The sequence below is a fragment of the Grus americana genome, chromosome 6 (genome assembly GCF_028858705.1).
Source record: "Grus americana isolate bGruAme1 chromosome 6, bGruAme1.mat, whole genome shotgun sequence".
In the NCBI taxonomy this organism is placed as follows: Eukaryota; Metazoa; Chordata; class Aves; order Gruiformes; family Gruidae; genus Grus; species Grus americana.
The window spans coordinates 11729010-11749793 of NC_072857.1; the positions used below are offsets into that span (position 1 = coordinate 11729010).

The window sequence follows — 20784 nt, forward strand, 5'->3', positions numbered from 1 at the left end:
AGCTAAAGTGTCTGTAACTCACATAAGTGTCTGTAACTCACGATTCCCTGCAGTGCTTGTCCTGAGCTGGTGCAAAGACAAGGATCTACCAGTGTAACTTGTCTTGCCCTCCCCTCTCCATCCACTTTGGAACTGATCGCAAACTCCATCCTGCAGGTGTGAAACTTTCTGAATGAAACCTGAAAGTCAGCTTTTTTTCCTCAATGAGTTTCAGTCTCAAAGAAAGAGCAATTTTTGACATGTAATCCTGAATCAAAGAATTGCCAAAACTTGTAGAACAGTTCTGGGAGTGGAAAGACAGGATTTACCCATACTTACTTACGATAAAAGTTGATGTATTTGGTATGTACTGGGGTATCTTTGCTTGATATGCATTTTTGGGGTTTTTGTTTTTTCTTGGGTTTTGGGTTTTCTTCTCATATGAAACAGAGATCAAAATGTTCTGCTCACCTGAAGCCTGGACCTCCATGATGTATTGGTGTAAATCTTGTCCTTGCTGGATGACTTCGAAGGTCATGTTGTTCATGGCCAACTTCCGCTCGGTGTGACGCTGCAAACGCTGCTCGGCCAGAGTGAGATCTTCGGTATTGAAATCGTTCATTTGTCTCAGCAGATCTTCATTCCAGGCATCTAACTCTGCTGTAACCTTCATGGGCAGAAGACAGACACTGTATTCACCCAAGATCAATGAAAAAAATCTTACTTTGAAATTGTGTTTGAATCACAAAATTACTTCACATTTTGACTCTGATCCAGAAACCCCCACACCGCAGCCTCAGTACACTCTGTATCCTGCCCATTTAATGGTCATGCTTAACATTTTGCCTAGGTAAGGATCCATGAAAAGATTATCAGTCCAACAAGAAACCTGACACCTTCTTTTTCTCTTACACATTCCAAAGGGCACTGTAAGAGAAGACCCGCTATATTCACATGGATGGTAGAGATAATGTTTCTGAATAAATTCATATTTCAATGAAGAAGTAAAGCTTACAGAACCGCAAAAGAATTTGTAACACCTGTGACCACATAATCCCCAAATGGCCTGAATGCTTCTAAAAACATTTTGCAACACACTGTATGTTACATATTACAGATGGAAATATTATTTATTGTATCTTCATAGAATAAAAATTACAAGCTCCTTCCATGAAGCCCCCAAACAGGAATAACTAATACATTTTCAGAATTATTATTATCAATTTAATGTATTGTGAACAGTAGATACCCATTGTTCACAGAAAATGCATCACGAGACTAAATATTTTATTATGAATTTGTGAGGTAACCCCCACAGCACTGATTGCAGTTGTGCAATGAGTCCTATGCTGTGCTTTCAGGGACTTAACAGTCTTTTATAAGGTACTTTCTGTTGTCTTCAGTGGACTTGCAAATAGTTCACGTATAACTTTTTTCTCCTGTGGATCTGAAAGCTTTCACACTGAGGAATGAATATAAATAATTCACTTTTACAGATGGGGAAAGCACAGCACAGAAACATCATACTCGAGGGCTAGGTGAATCACCAGTAGAATCACAAATTGTACCTGGCTCTAACCAAAGACCTATATAACCTGCCAATAACTCATGGGAACATGCAAAATGTTCTGTTGCTTTCCCTGCTTCCTGATTATAACACACAGTCTGATGATTTCAGCAGTCCATTTATGTATCTTGTGTATTTTACATTTTAGCCCACAAGTAGCCAACTGGTATCAAAGTCCTTCTGTGGTTTTGCCTGTTCAATTAAAGCAAGATCTAGCCTCACCCAAACAGCACAGTCTCACCTCAACCCAGATTCTCCTACTGCAGACAAAAAAGAGGGAACGTGATAGTTAGTGACAATGATTGAGGGAGGGGGGACAAGCAAAATGGCAATTAAATCATGGATATAGCCTAGTACTGTGCAGAATACAATTTTTTCAAGTAATTCAAAATTATTATATAAATGTCTTAATTCTGATTTGTAGGTCAACTCCTCAGGAGAGCTAAAACTAGATATCTAAAGTCACACTTGTGCACCATATGATGTCATGAAAAGTTCTCTGTTTCTCACTAAAAGTGCTCTTCAGTGCCTGTGTGCAGTGAGATGCTTAACTTCCCAAGTAGTCAAAATTAAAAGTTTTCCATTCAGTTTTCTTTCCAGAAAGCATACATTATATCCAACGCAGGCACAGGAAGGTAACCCAAATGGACCGGCTCTCAGCTCTTCTTTCATTAGCATGGATGGGAGTACACGGTTTTGTATTAGAAGGGAAGACATAAGCAGGTTTTAGGCTCTTTTTTGAGAGAAGCAGAAAAGCAGATTTACTCAACCAAGAACCTGGGACCTCAGCTGCAGAGTGTGGACATCCTGAGGGGCTTCTATTTTTCTGCAGCTTGTTCCATTGCCCATTCCACTCAATTACCTTTAAATAATAGCTATCTCTACAGTCTTTTTGGCCCCATTCCCGATTCCAGCAGCCTCTGATTCATTCACACGTCATAGCTGGAGTCCCTGGACTGTGGAGACTTATTGGCAGATTTAATAGTTATGGAGAAATGGTCAAAGTAGATGCTGGAGAAGGGTTTTATTAGGTACATTTACAGTATGAGACAGATCCTCAGTTAAGAGTAATCAGAACTGAGGTGGTCTTGACCTTGTTTCAAAATACAAACAATAGAATGAATTTAGAGGAAGCGCAGGTTCCTACTGTCACGACAATAACACTCAAAATTCAATGTAAAGCCTTTTTTGCTCATAGAAGTTAACAGAAAGGCATGTGATATAAGTGAATCAGAGGAATTTTATTCTTCATGAGCTATTAAAAATATTGTCTGTTTGAATTCATTGCATTGTCAGGCTGCTAAAACATAATCATTTGAAATTATGCAAGGGTTCACAAAGTACTTCCCAATTTCCTCTGAACATTCCCATGCATGTGCACTCAGGAAGATGTCTAAAAGCATTTATAAATGACGGTAATAGAAAAGTTTAAAACAATTGAAGAATGTGTTACATTAGTTTGCTCTTGTAGTCATGACAAGGGGATTCTGATCAGAACAAAATCTCTCCATCCCATTTATGTCTGTGGACATCATCTCCAGGACAGGAAAATACAAATCCTTTGGAGGGCTGAACTCTCAGGGGACATGTTCTCAGGATGGACATGTGAAGGAATCAACAGGTGCTCCCACAAGTATGCTGAGATCCAGCACTTCTACAGAAGTGCCTGGGTAAACCTCTCTGCTGTGCTGCTGTTTCTCTTCGTAACCTTTTCACTTGGCTGGGGAAAGGGCACTGAGCAGCATTACTTTTATTGTTAAATATACAATAATTTCCACACAAGCACAGCAAAATGGCTGTTCCTGACTGTACTGCTTTTTGCCCTGTAGGCCTGAGTGTCCAAGACAGGTCTTTAGCAGAGAGGCATCTACAAACACTCAAGAAAAGGATTACCTCCCCAGGCAACCAGTGCCCCTGACGCTCACGTTGGCAGCCAGCTTTCACCAGGCTCCCCACACAGGAGGAGCTGCACCTAAATATATACCTGTCCCATTAGCCATTGCGAGGCACCGAAGGGTTTACGCTCCATTATCCACACTCTGCAGTTCAAATCAGTGGTTTAAATCAAAGAGGAAAGGATGGTACAGGCAGTCAGGACACAAGCTGATAAACAACGTGGGATGCAAGGCTGGCCCGTGGTGCTCCACATCATATCACCAGGACCAGGAACAGGCACTGAGACTACACCTGAGTGGCTCTGGACAGTCAGACAGGTCCAGTGGAGCTTGTTAGCCCAGTGCCATCTCTGCCAAGGCCAGAAGCACAGCCACCAACGGAGGGGAGAAGGAAGGCAGGCAGGCAGGCAGTTGCTTCTGAGTGGGGGCTGATGAAGGAGTGATAATCATCCCATGTGCTGGGTGAGGGGAACAGAGGAAGGAGTCAGACACAGCGAGAGGTGGAACACCACCAAATTTCTCAGGCAAAGTGCGTACAGGAAGGTTGGGTACATTGCTCTGAGTAACTGAGACACACAGATGGCTAGAAGAGAATCTAAAGCACATGAAGGCAAAGAAGCAATAGAGAGCTGTGAGAACAACCCAGGTTTCCTGAATCCCAATCTGGTGCCCCATCCCAGAGACCATGCTGCCTTGCATATCTCATTAAGACATTTCCTCTTCTGTCTGTACAGCCAATGCCTCAAAATCTCAGCAGTTTTTGTACTTCAAACTGGACCATTTGGAAATGGTCCCAGAGTCTGAATTTGAATCCCTAACTAGTTTGACTTGGGTATAAGGAAAATGATTTATTTTTCTTCAGGAAGAGGCTGTAATTAGGCAGCTCTGTTAACTACAGTTGTATATTTTTCAAGTCTAAAAAAGGACCTTGGGTGCTTTCACAGATTGGGTCAAGCTTTGACATGTATGGTGAAACTTGGACTGCATCAGACTAAAGCGTCCTATCTCCTACGGTGTGGTAAGAGCCAATTGCACTGGGCCTGTGTCAGGAATTGTCTCATAAATGAGGCTCACTTGGCCATGAACTTGTTTAATTCCCTTTTGAATCAAAAGAATGGCTGATTAGAATTTACTCTGTTCATCTGCTAGATTTTTGGTGGGAAGAACTGACAGCACTTCTTATGTTTATTCACTTTACTTCCCAGTGTTTGTGATTCTAAACAGACCTTAGCATCCCCCATGTGCCCTGAAAGAAGAGAAGCCCTGCCAGAAGGGAAGCCCCGCCAGAAGAGAAGCCCCAAACTCTGCTCTGTTCTGCTGTGGCACAAGAGAGAAATCATACCAAAGCAGAAGGGTCAAGAGAGCAGCAACAGTGGCAGTGCACGGGTCTGCATCAGCAAAAGCAGCAGACCTATCTCCAGGTGCCCACACTGTTCAAAGAAAAGCTGCACACATGCCTTTGTGAAAGGAGCTACACTCCTTCCTTGCAGGTCAGATAAGGTTGGTGGCCAAGAAACAGCTCCATGTTACTAAAGGAAGGTACAGTGACCCCAGAGTACAAATGAGAAAGACATGACAAAGCTATTGATTGACAATGAGCCTAGACAGGACATTTCTTCATTCTTCACCCGAAATAGATTCTCCTGCAGCCATGATAACGGGGGAACTAATGCTGGTAGTGAACCTAATCTAGTATTAAAAGAGCTACCTGAGATATCCTTACCAGAGCAGCAGAGGCAGCACAAGAGTTCACTTCAGCACGTGAGCAAATACAGCGTTTGTGCTGAGCTCCGTGGTACTATCACAAGGCTCTAACAGATATACAGACTCTGTCAGCCAGGTCTGTGTTTCATGCAGACAGTCTAGACCACAGTCTAGACCACATACTCTTTAAGCAGGCATCCTCCTAAAGCAGCAACTTAATATACCCAAATTCCCACTCCTGCAATACTGCTGTATTTGACACTTCCTGGATTTATCATGTTGCAACACCAGCAGATAACATGACTGAAGGGAGAGAGACATGTTCATCTTCAGTCCTGGAGAAAGAGGAGAGGTATAAAGAGGCACACACCTGAAAAGTAATAGCAGTAGTAGTAACAACAGTAGCAGTCCAGCCATCTCATGCCTGCACTGCAGCCTGCTTGTGAATTAGGCCGAAGAGCCTATCCAAGCTGCAGCAGCTGCTGTGCAGGCAATTGTATGTCTGCCATAATTTCGTATCTAAATCCTAAGTATCTTTTTTTGCTGCTGCTGCTGAGATTTTCTACAAAATAGTGCTGCTGAGCCTTGAATGCTGCTTACTTGGCCCTAAATTCAGCGTTTGACACCTAAAGTCATCTTGTTTAATGCCAACCAGAAAATTTTGTTTGCCAATTGAAGGAGGTGAAGAGGGGAAATAAGGAATCAAGCAAAAGCAAATAAATGTTATGAATCACATAGAAGCTGATATTTTGAAGTATGGGCTGGGGAAGGGCATATGAGGAGGAGGGAAATAAAGCTCTATCTTGGGAGCAGAAGCTACCAACACAACAAGAGTGAGCTTGCGAGAGGGATCTGAAAAAGAGTAAAGACGCTTGGGAAGAACAAGCATATGTAGGAGGCAGGTTGCAAGAGAAATGATGGTGCAAGTAGGAGGAGGAGCAAAGGTGAGAAGAGTGGGTAGAGCAAGGGGATGAAGCAGGACAGGAAGAATAGTCACACAGGCACAGGGCAGATCTGTGCACAGAGCTCAGAATCAAGAAAAGGGAATATCTACCTCATTTCAAGAGACAAAAGGGTGGGACCCATACATCTGGGATGAATAGAGAGTGAGGGTGGATGAGATGAGAGGTCCAGGAAGGAATCAATAAAGGTAATTCTGACTCCTGGATTCTGAAGCAAAGTCTGCAAGAACAGAAAGGGGTTATAATGGAGTAAGGGAGATGAGATCTCTAAGGCACATACTAGAGATTGGGCACCAGGGATGCCAGGGGTGACAGCACTCTGCTCTGCTTCAGCATTCAGAGCAGGCTGGAAGAGAAGAGGACTAGTTGTGACAGCATAACTGGATCTACAAGCAAATACCAATGATATATGGTAGAGGAGATGTAGGTAGGAAAGGGTGAATGGAACTGTCACTTCTACAGATCACATAAGCAGAAAGTTTGCTGTTCCTCCGTCTCAGGCCTCAGTTTGGGCTGACGCTGTGCAGTATGACAATACTGTCACCCATTTTTTTGACAACAGACAGAAATGCCACACTCGCTTAGTGAGGACCTGGGCCACTGAAGTGTGAAAAGGCTGTCACAGTGATGATTCTGCTTCGGTGCTTTTGGGTCCTGAATCCCAAAAATATCAAGAGGAACAATGGAATTCAGCTCCAAGAGACAGGGTGCCCAGGACAGCTTAGTGCCTGCCTTCCCATAAAATGATGTGCAGTTTGAAAACTAGGTACATACGGGAAAAAAACCCCAAAAGCTCACTGAGCGTGAGACATTATAGGATTCCAGTTTATAAACAAAAGAGACTGAAATTTTTCTTACCGTTCCCTTTCTTTCAAACGTATCTCAAGATCTCTGTAACTCTTATTTCTAATAAAGAAGTTCACACCTGAGTGTCAGCTATAAGTCAGTGAGGGGCTATAAAACATCTTGTACCTTCACACAGGCAGCTAATTCCCTTGAAAGATTCTCCTAGTGTTACAAACCTGGAATGGGAAACTCAAGTGAGTTGTAAATAACAGTGAAGTAAACTACTGTCTGAAAGCTGGCTCCTGTTCCTTTCTAAACTCACGCTCAGGGATGGATGGGAACAGCCAGGAAAGCCAGCAAGTGAAATCAAGGCTGAAAAAATTAATTAGCGGGTAAAATGGAGCCAAAGAGATTGAATGGTGGAAAATTAGATATCTAGCAGGCGAAGATTTTAGTGATCACAGGGCTTTTTGAAAGATAACAGACAGCATACAAGATTGTACAGTGGGAACCCCCATAATCCCTTCCTTGCAGGACTATGTCTTGGCCTAGGAACCACGTTGCTCTAAGACTACAGTGCACAGGCTCTGTCTAGCATTGCACAGATCCATGCGCATCACAGGAAACAAAACAACACACACAAGGGAAGGAGCTGGGCAGCTCTGGGAAAGGGAGAGGGAAGTTTCTTTAGAGGTAACCAACAACTGTTGCCAGACAGGTATTGGCCAATACCATACCTGTTCCCAGTCACAGAGTTTTAGAGAGGCCTACAGGTGAATTTGATTATCTCTCTCCAAAAGATAGAAAGAAAAAATATGCAGACAGACTCTGGATGGCAGTAATTTTGTTAGGGGTTGCAACTCAGTGCATTTTACCATTAATTTCTTATGCATTTACTCACCATTTTACTGTATATTAGTATTCATTCAAACAATGGCTAATAAGCCTTTATATGACTATTTCTGAAGCAAAGAACAAAGTATACTTGATGGATTTTACTGAGGATATAACTCTGGTATAAGACTGTGCTTCATATGTATAATGTGCTCAGTGTGGTGCCAGAACTGCCTCTGTCTGCCAGCTATTGTCCCTTGAGTCTTACACCCTATTTCCTTGTAGCGGATCAGCTACCACATTCACATTGCACGAAATCTCCTGAGTTACTTGGTTGGCTGCACGAACACAGTTGAAGTCTGCATCATATTGAAAGCCCAACCATATAATCCTAATGATTCCATCTTGTCTTGAAATGTGCAATGACTTTGTAAAGGAATAAAACATATCAGGCATCAAAACGTTTCCTAAATAAAGAATGGGTTGTCATTTTATGGTTTTAAAACCTAAGGCAGAGTAGCCTCCCATAGGGATAGCTAGGCTCTCTCATGTTTCTGTTATGCCTGTTTCCAGGTGTTGTCATAGTTTGGATTTCATGCTTTACCCCAAGAATCCAGAGTGTAAATATCAGTCAATATAATGAGATTAAGGCAAGAAAGAACAGGCAGCACATACTATGTGCCTGTGGGTTCGTATCCAAATTTATATCTGCCAAACCTGCCTTGACTCAAGTAGAACACAAAAGCTGCCTGTGCGGCTTACAAGTCCTTAGAAGTCCTAAATGAACACAGCTGGTCTGCCCTGCCAAAGAAAAAGGCAGGTGGCTTCTCTTTAAGTAAAATATTTTTCTGGATGACAAAATGCAACAATAGTTGGCAGATTTCACTGAAGTACAAGAAAAGGTCCAATGATGTCTAAATAGATGGAATTAAGTGTTGCTTGTGCAGTAATCATTAATTCTGAAGTTTGTCTGGACACCAAACCTCTGTCAAGAAGAGAAGATTATAGAAAAGCTCAATAACCAGGAGCACCACAAAGCAGATGGGCACAGTGCAAGTAAAGGAAGGAGCGCCAAAGGACAGGGCTACGCAGTCTGTGGCGTGGATTTCAGCGTCTTTGGAAAACAGTAAAAGCAGGAAAGTTTCCAAAGAACAAATGACAGTCAGACACTTTCTAAATAAAACTAAAGGCCAACCACTCAATTGCCATTCATGAGTCTGAAAAACTCCTAATACTTTGTTTGCATCATTAAATACAAAGGAGAGAGAGAGAGAATAGCAGCGAAAATTAACAGAATCAAAAATGTTTGGTACCAAAACTGGATGGAAAGAGACAACACAAGATGTAGCTATTCTCTGGGAATGAGCTCTAATGTACAGCCTTCCCTAAAGCTGTTGGAAGCAGATGGGCTCCCACAGCTACATCCCTCTGGCTTCCACTAGAGAGATGCAAGTTTTTCCTCTCACCAGAGCTCCCAGGGAAGGGTCCTCATCATAAGGGATTCCCCCAGAGCACAAAACCCCAAGAACCAAGGGTGAAAACACAGACTTGAGGGAGAAAAATGGGAAACTCGATGCTTGACAAGACAGAAGCAGCAAAGAGGACAAAGGTGTTCATGTTTGGGAGGTGGAGGGCCCACTTTTTGCAGACGGTTTGTGCGAGTGCAGGATGGAGAGAGATTAACATGGCTGCAGCAGGTAGAGGGGTTTCGTTAGGGAAGTGTTCAATATGGCACTGCTCTTTGGAGAGATGGAAGGGGGCTTCACCAGACCAGAAATGGAGAAATTCATTTGACAATCATACTGGTACACATTATTTCACCTTTCTTAATGTATGCAGGATCTAGGCTATTATGGAAATTTAGAACCTAAATATATTTCTAGTCATAACTCAAGCTACTTGTCTTTAGTAGAGAAAATACTTAATTTCCTGGTTTAATTTTCTTCTGATTTAAAAATCTTTTTCCCTTAAAAGCTTGGAATAGTCAACCATCAGAAATACGCATGCTTTTTAATTATGGTGATGAAAAAATCTTTTTGCTTCTCAATAATGTCATGAGAGAATTTTGTTAATTTTGACAAGAGTTTCCTACGGACTTGGAATCTTTATTATACGGCTGAGGCAACTGACTGCAATCTACTTTCTAAGGATCATTATTGTGTCAATTTGAGTCAATTCAGCTGTTGTTTGAAATGGCATAGCATATACGTGTCATTTAATATTTCAAATTGCCTTTCTTTTTATTATCCACCAAACTATTTTTTTTGTTTATGCACTAAATGTACTTATAAAATTTAAGATACTGACCTGGATATATTTTCTGTTGCATGTTTAGTTATAAATTAAATGTCATAATTATTCTAAAATAAAAAATATTTTGCAGAAAGAGAGAGCTTTCTAAATAAAATCATCTGCCCATAGATGCCCTATGAAACGTGTTCTCAGATTTCCCTGTAATATTAATCTTGCAGAGGGAATTCAGATGTTCTTATGATAAAAAAATAGTAATTCTACAGTGACAACTAAGTGGTGATTTCTTTAAAATCCTTTCTAGCTAATCTGATTTTAGAAGACTCTGAAGCACATTTCCAATTTTAAATATCTTAATGTATCACAGCCACTCCAAATGTGTCTGAATACTGAGAAGTAGGATTCATGAAGAAACAAAACAGAGGGATGCACACAGTACTCCCATCTCTGGCACCACAGATGGAGGGGACTAGGATAAGTCACATCATCTCCTTATGCCTCGATTGCCCCATCAGTAAAGCAATCCATGGTGGCAGCAGCCTTTGAGATCTTTGATTGAAAGACTATGTCCAAAGAAAAAGAATTTGAAAACAGTGGGGGGTTTTTTTGTTTCTTTTTAGATCTTTACTTAAATCAGCATAATTCTAGGTTCAGACGTATATTTGCAGTGAAACAGGCTGAGATGTTAACCAATGACTCACATGGGTTCACCATATACTGCCTATATACACATTTGGGTGTTTCAGAAGCACATACTGGGTTTTATTTTTTTGCTTCATTTTTGAAAACACAGGTTCCATTTATAGGTATGTACAAGTATACGCATTCACACCCTGTTTATATCTTTAGAGTAAAAGTCTCAATTATTCAACATTTGCCACACCCATTGTATCAAAATATCTTCTGTTTAAACATAGGAGATATTACAGTTACTGCAGGCTCCTGAATTTTGAATGTAGCATTCTTAAGGCAAAGTATCTTATCTGACATGGAATACATACATTTATACTTATACACACATACTCACAAAGAACACTGTCTCTCAATATCAAGGAGGCTGTATATAACTGGTAAGTAAAATGAAACTATTCTAATTTACATAAATAACAAGCATTGTTGAACAGACTTCAGTACAATACCTAACTATGCAGTTACAACAGGAAAGCTCAGATACTCCTGATTTCTATCTCTGGCATCCAAGTATAGATCAAGAAACCTAAAACCCTCTGTTTCCAGCCTTCTATTCCACTATAATTCATCATGTCACGTCTTAAAATAAACACAAACACAGCATTCTAAGGCTCCCATTAATTAACAGTACCCACCTCGAGATTACCTACACATTTAGAAACAATATTTTCAGGAATATATCATCATAAAACACTTAAAGATGCTCCATGAACCGAACAAGCACCAGTGGGATACAGTAGGAGGAACACAGTCCAGAAGGGACATACGCGCTGACACATGGCTTTCGTGGATTTTGTGCACAAAATTTATCTGTCGTTCTTTTTGCATCATGTCCTATCAGAATTACACCACGTAATTCATGAGATTGGCTGGAGTCTCTTTAAAGTTTCTCTGTTCAAGAATACCTCAATTATTAATGTTTTGATGAATTTTTCATCCAGTGCTTTTGATTTCAAAACATAAGTACAAAACAAAACTGAAAGATCTTTTTTGCACGAGGACATAAAAATATACTTTAACTTTCCCTCTTTTTTTTTCTTTCTTTTTTAAATAAATCCACTCTGATGCTTAAAAAGCCATCTTTTAAACATCCTTTCCTTTCACGCATAACACAATTTTTCATTCACTGGTTTAAAGTCAAGCATGTATCTGTTTGTATGCATCTATGTTTGTATCTGAAGAGACAAACCTCACTAATAAGTGATAGAGAACATTCAAATCCCCGAGTGACTAGTGTCAACAAAGACTTATAACACAGGCATCTCATAAAGCTTCTTGGCAAAGCAGAGAGGTTCTCAGCATACTCACTTAAGCAGACACGAATCTATTTCAGTGCATTCTAGCAGTATATCCTAAAGCATATCTTTAGTTTCAACATGCCAAATTTAAAACCTGGTTGTAAAACTCTTCCTCACTGGACAGCTGAGCACAATCAAACAGCTCGAGGTGCATCCTTGAGCATACGTATGTTTACATGTACTCCCTCTCCCACAGTTCTACCTTTCCCAGGTCATTCAGCCAGTTCTTACCTCAATGGTGTACTGCTCAAAAATCCGGAGCTGAAGGAAAATGTCTAGCTTAATCTTCCTCTCATGGAAGAGCTCTTCCATCTGTACCTGGGCCTCGTCGAGCTGCTGAAGGACAGATTCAATGTGGCTGATGGAGCTATTGTGTGGAGTCTTATTGTTGGAAACAGCAGAGTCCCTGCAGCAAGGCAAAGAGCATGGTTAAAACTGAGCTTTAAGGCAGGCAAAAGAGCAAGAACTACATATCTGTGATTCTGCATGCTGCTGAGAAGCAAACCCAAGCACAAAGGGCTGATGGAAGGTGTATGCAACTCCCATCTCTTCTACTCGCTGAAATCCTGCAGCTCCTGAGCTCGGCACAAAGTTTGAACAAGGGGATCATCCTTTCTTGTGCCGTGAGACTGTCTGTGACCTTACACACTTGCAAGAGGGAGGGGAGGAGAATGACACATCAATCTCAAGGGCTCTCTTGGGGAGACTGACTGGCAATCCCCTTTAATCCTACATAGTGACCTGCTCCAGCCTACACTCACACCAAGCTCAGAGATGCTATTTAGCCACCTGGACCTTTACAAGTTAATTTTGTACATTTGCTTTATTACTTACAGACTAATTGCATCAGAATTACCAACATTTTAGACCAAGGGGTAGGGATGCCTTGATTTCCTCTAGATTATATAGTGCACTAATAGATTCAGAATACAGTGCAAAAAAATCCACCGAAGGAAAACACCTTTCAGACACTGTAAGGCAGGCTCTGACTTGTCTTTTCACTAAGGTAAATGAAATGAGACATGCCTCTGACAGGGCAGATACTGCTCCATCTACATCTTCCACATACAGCAGCAGAAGGGAGCCCACCCTTTGACTGGTGGGCTAGTACCAACGGGAAGTTTGCTGTACCAGAAAGAAGTCTTAGCATGGACATGGGACAGTCCTGACAGTTTCTTTTCTGTGTGTGTCCTCACATATATTAATAGGCTCACCTACAGTCTGTTATATCTTCAGTAAATTTTTTTCAGTGAGTGTTCTATTATGGATAAAGAGCCTTTGCAGACACAAAGAGCTGAAATTTATCCTCAAATGTGCCACAAAAAGTCCCCCAACTTTAACAAGAACCAGAAAGGAAACTGAAGCCGTAATTTAATCTTGGCTTTGGTACTTCAGCTAAAACAAGATTTAGATGCAATGGTTTTCTCTGTCCATCCCACTCAAAGGCATGTGATAACAGCTGCATTATTTGGCATACTTAAACCAAGCCAACTGAAAACCCTATCAAATACAATGTTGGAAAGACCTGTGCACTGGCCGGATAACAGGATGAAGTGGGTAAGCCAGCAGGTCTTATCATCAGTATTTCCTATCAATCTTTAGCTCTGCCTTGCAGAAGGTGGGGGAGAGATTACAAATCCAACAGCACATACTGGACTGTTGGTGCACCAACACACTCCCATGTGTGCAGCAAACCAGCTGACAGTATTGGAAGACAAGCGAAAAGTCAGGTAATGCTGCCAGGTCACCACATTGTCCCATAGGGACCAAATGCAGCTGGGAGCCATTCTTCTGGCCACCTAGCTTGGGCTGCTCAGTAGAGGTGCACACAGAGTCTCCTCACTGTGGAAGACTGCTGGGGTGTTCCCACTTTTTAGCTTTTTATTTCCCTTTTCTGCGTTGAATTTTGCCTCCATAAACATCTAGCAGAGCATTCGTAGTTTTCTACAGAACTTGACTGAAATGCTTGTGCTTTGCTCTTTTCATATTATCATCACGTAGGGTCAGATCAAAACAACACACAGTCAACTTAAATGCTAATTGAACATAATTGAGGGGAAAAAAAGCATAACCTTTTACAGATGCCTTAAAGTGAAACTAGGCACGGACACACAGAGTCATTTTATGTAAGTTTAAAACACACCTTTGAGGTTCTAAGGCAACAAAACACACGTTATTCTGCTTTCGTTGTGTGTCTCGAAGGAACAGAACAAGCATTTGCCTGAACATCTGAAGCCTAAGAATAAAATTAATAATAGAGAATACTATTAACCGCACAGTAGTTTGCTTTTTGGATGTATTTCACCTCTTCCTCCTCAAATACTTTATGTCTGATACACTGAACTTCAGATGCTCCAGCAATATTCTGAAGTGAGTACTACCAACTTCCCTTGCTTATAAGGGAATATTACACCAGCATTACTCTCTCCAGGTGATACGGTTTCTGCCCCACTCTGTCAGTCTTGTGTTTTCACCTTCTTGGTGACCACAAGGTCTCTTTCTGCCTCCACATTAGGGCTGTACAGAGGAAGGATGAATGAAGATAACAACGTGATATTTTGAAACTACAGCTTAATCCGAGGCCACATTCAATCAAGTTCTGTTTCCTTCAGTCAGCACCTGCCTTCTATAAAAGGACATGAAATATGTCTTCATTCAAATGCAGGATTATTACTATTCATATATTATCTAAATGACTCAATGAATTATTCAAGAATGGTGTTGAATAATCTCTCATGGGATCTAATGACACACTTGGTTTTAGGAATTCTTTTTCATTAAACATTTCACTCTTCAAATCAAGCCACACTTGCATTTCAGTAGCTGATGCAATACAAAAATTTAAGTGTAATAATCTGATATTTTTTCACAGTCTCCTCAGATAAGGCCTTGACAATCCCTATATAGTCTGCTTTGAGAAAGATCTCCTTCCAGAAAAATTAATTTCTGAGATTGGATGCTTCCACCACAAGATTTCTTGCTCTGTTTGGTGATGAGAAATTCTGGGGAAGAATTTGTAAAAGATCCTTACTAGTCTCTCAAAGGGTACAATTAGAGTCATAAAATGCAGGGAAATTATTGGGGAAAAAAAAACCAAAATAAACTTTGGGGAACATAAAATTGGGCTTAATGCATTGCTGTTGAGTTTGTTCAGAATGAACGTTGTGCTCCTGAAACCACTTTTGGTGCTTTAAGTGGGAGAAAGCTTAGAGAAACATACTCACAATCAAAAGCTCATATGCTGAACTCCTGTAAAGAAGGCAAGATACGTAAGTCTTCACTGTCTTTTTTTTTTGCCCCTAACATTCCTGTTCTTTCACATCTCACTGGAGCAAGTCACTGTTTTGCCTTTCAAGATACGCAGAACTATTGCCCCCAGCAGCACTTCTAGAAATGCAGTTCAAAAGATTTGCTTTGTGTTGCCTGCTGAGCACAATGATCAGCTCAGTAAAACATTGATAAGGAAGAGTGAAAAAAGTGTTTCCGATGCTAACCATGACACGTACAGTGTTGCTAGCCAGGCCTGGTTTATTCCTGATAGGTATGGTCTCCTGATGCAGAGCCACTGAAGGCCCTGAAGACCTTCTGTGAAGAGCAGTCCCAGGCATTGTATTTAACTAGTACAAGCAGCTGTGCTTTTCCTAAGCTATCTGGAGGAGACACAGAGTGCTGTTACACAAATGATCTCCTCTAAACCAATATCTGTTCTTTCAGAGATAAGGACAAGAAATGTAAAATTTTTCAAAGCCCTATTAATTTTATTGGTTTTAACCCGTGCTATGACATGCTTGATAAGAGCAGTGTACTTCATTCTCTCCATTGTTGTAGTGTTTGCAATCTTCAGCTATTCTTCACGCAGGCACAAGGTGATCCACACTGTGAAATGCAATGCTGTGTTAAGGAAAGATTGCAGCATTCTAATTTTTCCTCCTTTCCTTTATCTACATGTTCTTTACTTTTGCCAGCAGCCACAAAAGCTGTTAGAACGGGCACACACAGAGGTGGTTTCATGTTTTTCTTACACCGTTCTGCTTCACTTTTTGAAAGAATCCAGGATCGCATTACAGGCTTTGCAGTTAGTCAGAGCGCTCAAAACCAACACTTGCATTGGAGATTGTCCTGACAGTTCAGCTCCACAAATCTTTGTGTGTGTTCAGGGCTTCTGTCCTTCAGACAACTGTTCTCTCTGTACTTGGTCTTAGCTATATCAGAAGGATGGGATCACTTTGCAGAAATATGTTCACCTTGTTCCACCTTGCTCACTGCCCAGAATACAAGCCAGACCCCCCAAAAAACATTTCTTTGTTAAATACAGTTGCCACAAACCCTGTCTTGGCATTTCACAAATGTTTAGGCATGACACTAATTCCAAAAAAAGTCTCAAACCTGTGGCTGCCCTTACTTTTCAAAGACTGAAACTAAGAGTTGACTAAGTTTACATTAAAATAAGCTGAAGTCCCTCACGCCTTCTCCCAGTTCACCTCTTCCTCTGCATGACCTTGCAGCCACTACACCAGCCTTTTTCCAATAACTGTTATGTGTATTGATGCTCCACCGACTTCTCAGCTGCAAATTGCCCTGGCCACTCTCCAACTCCTCATGCCGCTTTCCTACTAACTCAGGTGCAGGCAAAAAGCCTTCAGGCCAGCCCCACAGACAGCACCAGGACTCCCCACACTCCACCTGATGGGCTTACACAGGGTCCCTTTCAGGCTCTTCTCCATGGGTGTTCATGCTGAAATGATGTTATGCCAACAGGTGGGATGAAAAACACAAAAAATCTTTAGTCCAGAAATTTCACTAGAAATGCCCTAAATTTTGCAAAAAGTTTCTTTACATAAAGGCAAATTACGATGGAGACCTTTGACTGACCTGTTACGGCTGGCCATACATACATTCTTAGCTCAAACCCCCTCCTTCTGGCAGCTCACCAAACACAGCATGTTTCCTTCCTACTTATCTCAGCAGCAAAGATGGATGGATGGATGGAGCTATGTCTACTCCTGATCCTTCCTTTGCAGCTCTGATCTCAGCAAGCAATACCCACAGCTTGGGTCCCTCATTCTCCCCCTGTGATGCAGGAAAGCCACATACAGCAAGACTGGGAATTTACACAGGCTCTCCTGTGTGGCCGCCTAGGGGTGAATGACAATCAAAAACCTAGAGAAGCCCTTTCAAATCTTCCTCCCCTCCCCAATCGAGTGGGGAAGACTCTGCATCCAGGGTGACAGGAAAAAGTATAGAGGAAAGCTCAGCACACGGCTGTAGTAGAAGACTCAGGGACTCCAGGAGGGCTTTTAAGGACAGAGCTCCATCAGGGCGCTTCATTATCTACTCTACTATAGAGTACCTCAGGTTTTTCATATCACGGCTCATGGTTTTCTGCACTTCTCATGTGAGAACTGAAGGCATCAGATTAGGAAAGCTCAGGGTGAGGAGGATAACATAACTCCCTGGGACAGTCTCTGGTGAAATGCATAAGACCTGGAAGATTTGCATATTATATACGTATACAGAATGTACATGCTATGTACATGTAGATAAGGGCAATCTGTAACAATACAAAGATCTAAAAAATCAGTGATATATTTGACCTAGTAACATCACTAAAAGGCAGGAAAACTCCACTGCTGTCAACAAAGATAAAGCCACAGAATACCCCTCTAAACAAGAACAAATGAGAGAGATCTAACAACTACAAGTTTTGTGTAAGTTTACTCTGCAAACATTCGTTCTATTACACTTACAGACTGAGAAAGCAAAACACCTCCAATTTCTTGGAGTTAGTCTCTTCACTTATTTTAAATCAGGTAAAATGAGCTGGTTTAAATACACAAAGCAAGTAGAACTGGCAGTATAAGACCCTCTTTGACAGTATGAATCAACCCCACATGGACAAAGATAAATAGAAGGGTGCTGCATGCAAAATGAAAGAGTGAAGATTGTTAGACACGTGTATATTTTATTAAGAGGAATACACTTCTACATCAGGAGTAACCATATAAATCATGAGACCTCAGCTTACAACCATTTAACAATCTTCTATAAATACCAACTAAAAATATTCACCTGAAACACATTTGTTTCAATTCACCTCAATGTGCCTATAAATAATCTCTCTGTCAAACAGGAACCCATGCTGATACACAGACTACTCTAACCAGTCCACACAAATCACTCTTTGCAATTTCATTAAAATACTCAAAGAATTTGAAGAATCATAAATAAGCAAAGAATTAATAAACTCTCCCAATTAATCCTAATTTACAGGTCCTTATTTATGCACACCTAAACCACAGCATACATCATATTTCTCAACACCTGTCCTCCAGATGGATGCTTACCTGAGCTGCTGGATTAAATCTTCCCCTTCTTTAATAACATTGAGAGTAGCATCCAAGGTGGCTGTTTGTTGCTGCTGAAACTGCTTGATAAGCTCCTGAACCGCATCCACAGAGTCAGCGCAGACATCCTCTAAGAGCTCCTTCTGCAGATCTTCCATCCATGTCCACAGCTGGGAAGGAGGGGAGGGAAATATAAATCAGAGAGGGATTGAGATTTAACCCTTTTGCTCTCTAATTCCAGATCAGTAAGCATTAACTAGGACTGCATGTTTCACATGAAAAGTTTCTAAAAACAGAAAGATACATTGGTTATTGATTCTGGTTAATACAATTCCATTTTAAGCAACAAAGTAAAATAAATATAATATCAGTTAATTCTTTCCAAAATTAATTTGCATTTCACTTTATTATATGACAATATCTAATTATATTATTCTGATTAACTCTTTACACAAGTAACAAATTATAATGCCCTACAGCTGTGATAACCTAACTCTTTCAGGAGCTGTGTGCTATCGGCTGCTATTAATTTCACATGCAGCTGAAGCCTGTTGCAGAACAGACCTAAAATCTTTGGTATGTATGTATGGTACTGGCTGGAGTCTAGCTGTGCCTGCTCAGCTATGCCTTTCCCAGGCAGAAGGTTTTGTGGAGGGTTTGGGTTTTTTGTGGGTTTCTGCCACTTACCCCTCTCCTCAAAATGCACTTCAGACTCTGCTTTTTAACTTTGGGAAAATCCAAACATAGGAGACAGCAATATCACCAACCAATCCCATGCAGAGCCATTAATATTAAATAGTCCCGAATACCAATTTCAAAACAACAATAACAACAACAAATCCTTTGAGTAAGTGCTTAGATGAGAATTTCCAGCCAGCTGTTCATCAGAGATGTGGACAGTGGCAGGCAAGCCCCAGCAGCCTCTCGTTGGCTGTAAAGGATTAAAGTGAACGGAGGTTTCCCCTTTAAGCTTGCTCTGAAAAGTGAGTGTAAAATTGCACCAACTGAGCTGGCAATCCGCCAGCAAATCCTAATGACTCCACCAGAGAAACTACTCTCTGTGCCATGCCTGCCCCATTAACCCACATTCTGCTGGTATATTCTGCAAGGTGGCAGAGAAGTACAGGAGCAGGAAACAACACGTTGCATCGCTGCACTGGGAAACGTCAAAGCACGCGGTGCTGGCAGCAGCGGAGCTGCACTTCTGCCTGTCGTTCCAGGGAGCTGCAAAGCAATTTGCCTCAAAGGGAGCTAGAGGTACACATGAAGCAGACGACAGACGTTGTGTAGGGGTGGCAAAAGAGCTGGTAAAAACGTTTCTGTTCAGAACGAGGCGCACTGGATCCCCATCCTACGTGATTTCTTCAGAGACTGAGAATTCTGTGCGTCCATGCAAAATGAGAGGAGGAGAGGGACATGTTTTAAGTGCCAGCTGGCAAGGCTTCCCACCATTAGGGTCTGAACCTAAGGCCAGTCACCGAATGTTACACTATAAGCACACTACTGACGTCAAGGATATCACCCCACTCTACACCAAAGTAATCAAAATCAGAACCTGTCCCATCACCGCTCACGATAGCAGAAGAGGGACAGCTCAGCTCCCTGTGCTCTGTCTCCACCTGCACTACCAACTCCTTGCTCGACAGACTATAAGCCACTTATGAAAACAAGTTTTAAAACATATGCTTAATTTGAAGATTTTTCAGTTAGATTGTCAGTTATGAGTATTTTGGCTAAACCCCTCTGTTTACTCAGAAATAGCATAATCATAATGGCCTACCCTACTACTGGCCTAAAATGGAATGTCTTTGCTCAGGTTAGTTACATATTTTCACATTGTCAGGAGAAAAGCATAATACAAAAGGCAAGTATTAATAAAGAAACAAATATAATTAAGTAGTCAGGCTTGTGAAATAAATGAAAGAATGAAAACATATTTAAAGAACCAAATAGAGAGCTTTTTCATTTGTGGCCTGAGGTCCATGTGTTGAACTTTGGGAAGCCACCATAAAGGAAAATGCATTAATGCCTTTATATTACATTCAGAATCTTCCTGGTTTTGATCTGATCCCTGTGCCCACTCAAACAGCAGGGACAGCTGGAGTGTAACAGGCGAGGACCAGGTTGTTCAAGAATATTACTTTCTCTGCTTATCAGATCTTCAAGTAACAGAGCACTTTGTAAATATAGAAGAGAAAAATGGCCATCCGTATAAATCATCATTCTGTTTTGAGTCAGGAAAGCCAGCGGTTTTTTAATTTCTGTATGTTCTTTGTCATATTTCATTTTTCCACTTAAGATAACAAAAAAAAAAAGGAATTTCCTTTACAAAAATGAAAGCTAAATTGAGAACTTGCTTAATTGTTATGAATCTGCTGTTTTCTTGAAATTATCATGTTAGAAAGGACAGAGGAGGTTTCGGATCCCCCACTGTGACTTCAGAGGAAAACCCCATTTTCAAAAGTGTCTCCAGAA

The 20784-nt window shown here is 41.1% G+C and overlaps 1 protein-coding gene across 6 annotated transcripts in view; it reads right to left on the minus strand.

Annotated features, from left to right (window-relative positions):
- KALRN (kalirin RhoGEF kinase) overlaps positions 1-20784 on the minus strand; it is a 518343-nt gene that overhangs the window by 182603 nt on the left and 314956 nt on the right. For all 6 annotated transcript variants that reach the window (XM_054830972.1, XM_054830978.1, XM_054830973.1 and 3 more), the window contains exons 12-14: positions 18310-18479; positions 12197-12371; positions 451-646 (exon numbers count right to left, since the gene is read on the minus strand). In XM_054830972.1, the coding sequence (XP_054686947.1) occupies positions 451-646; positions 12197-12371; positions 18310-18479 (541 nt within the window). The remainder of the gene's footprint in view (positions 1-450; positions 647-12196; positions 12372-18309; positions 18480-20784) is intronic.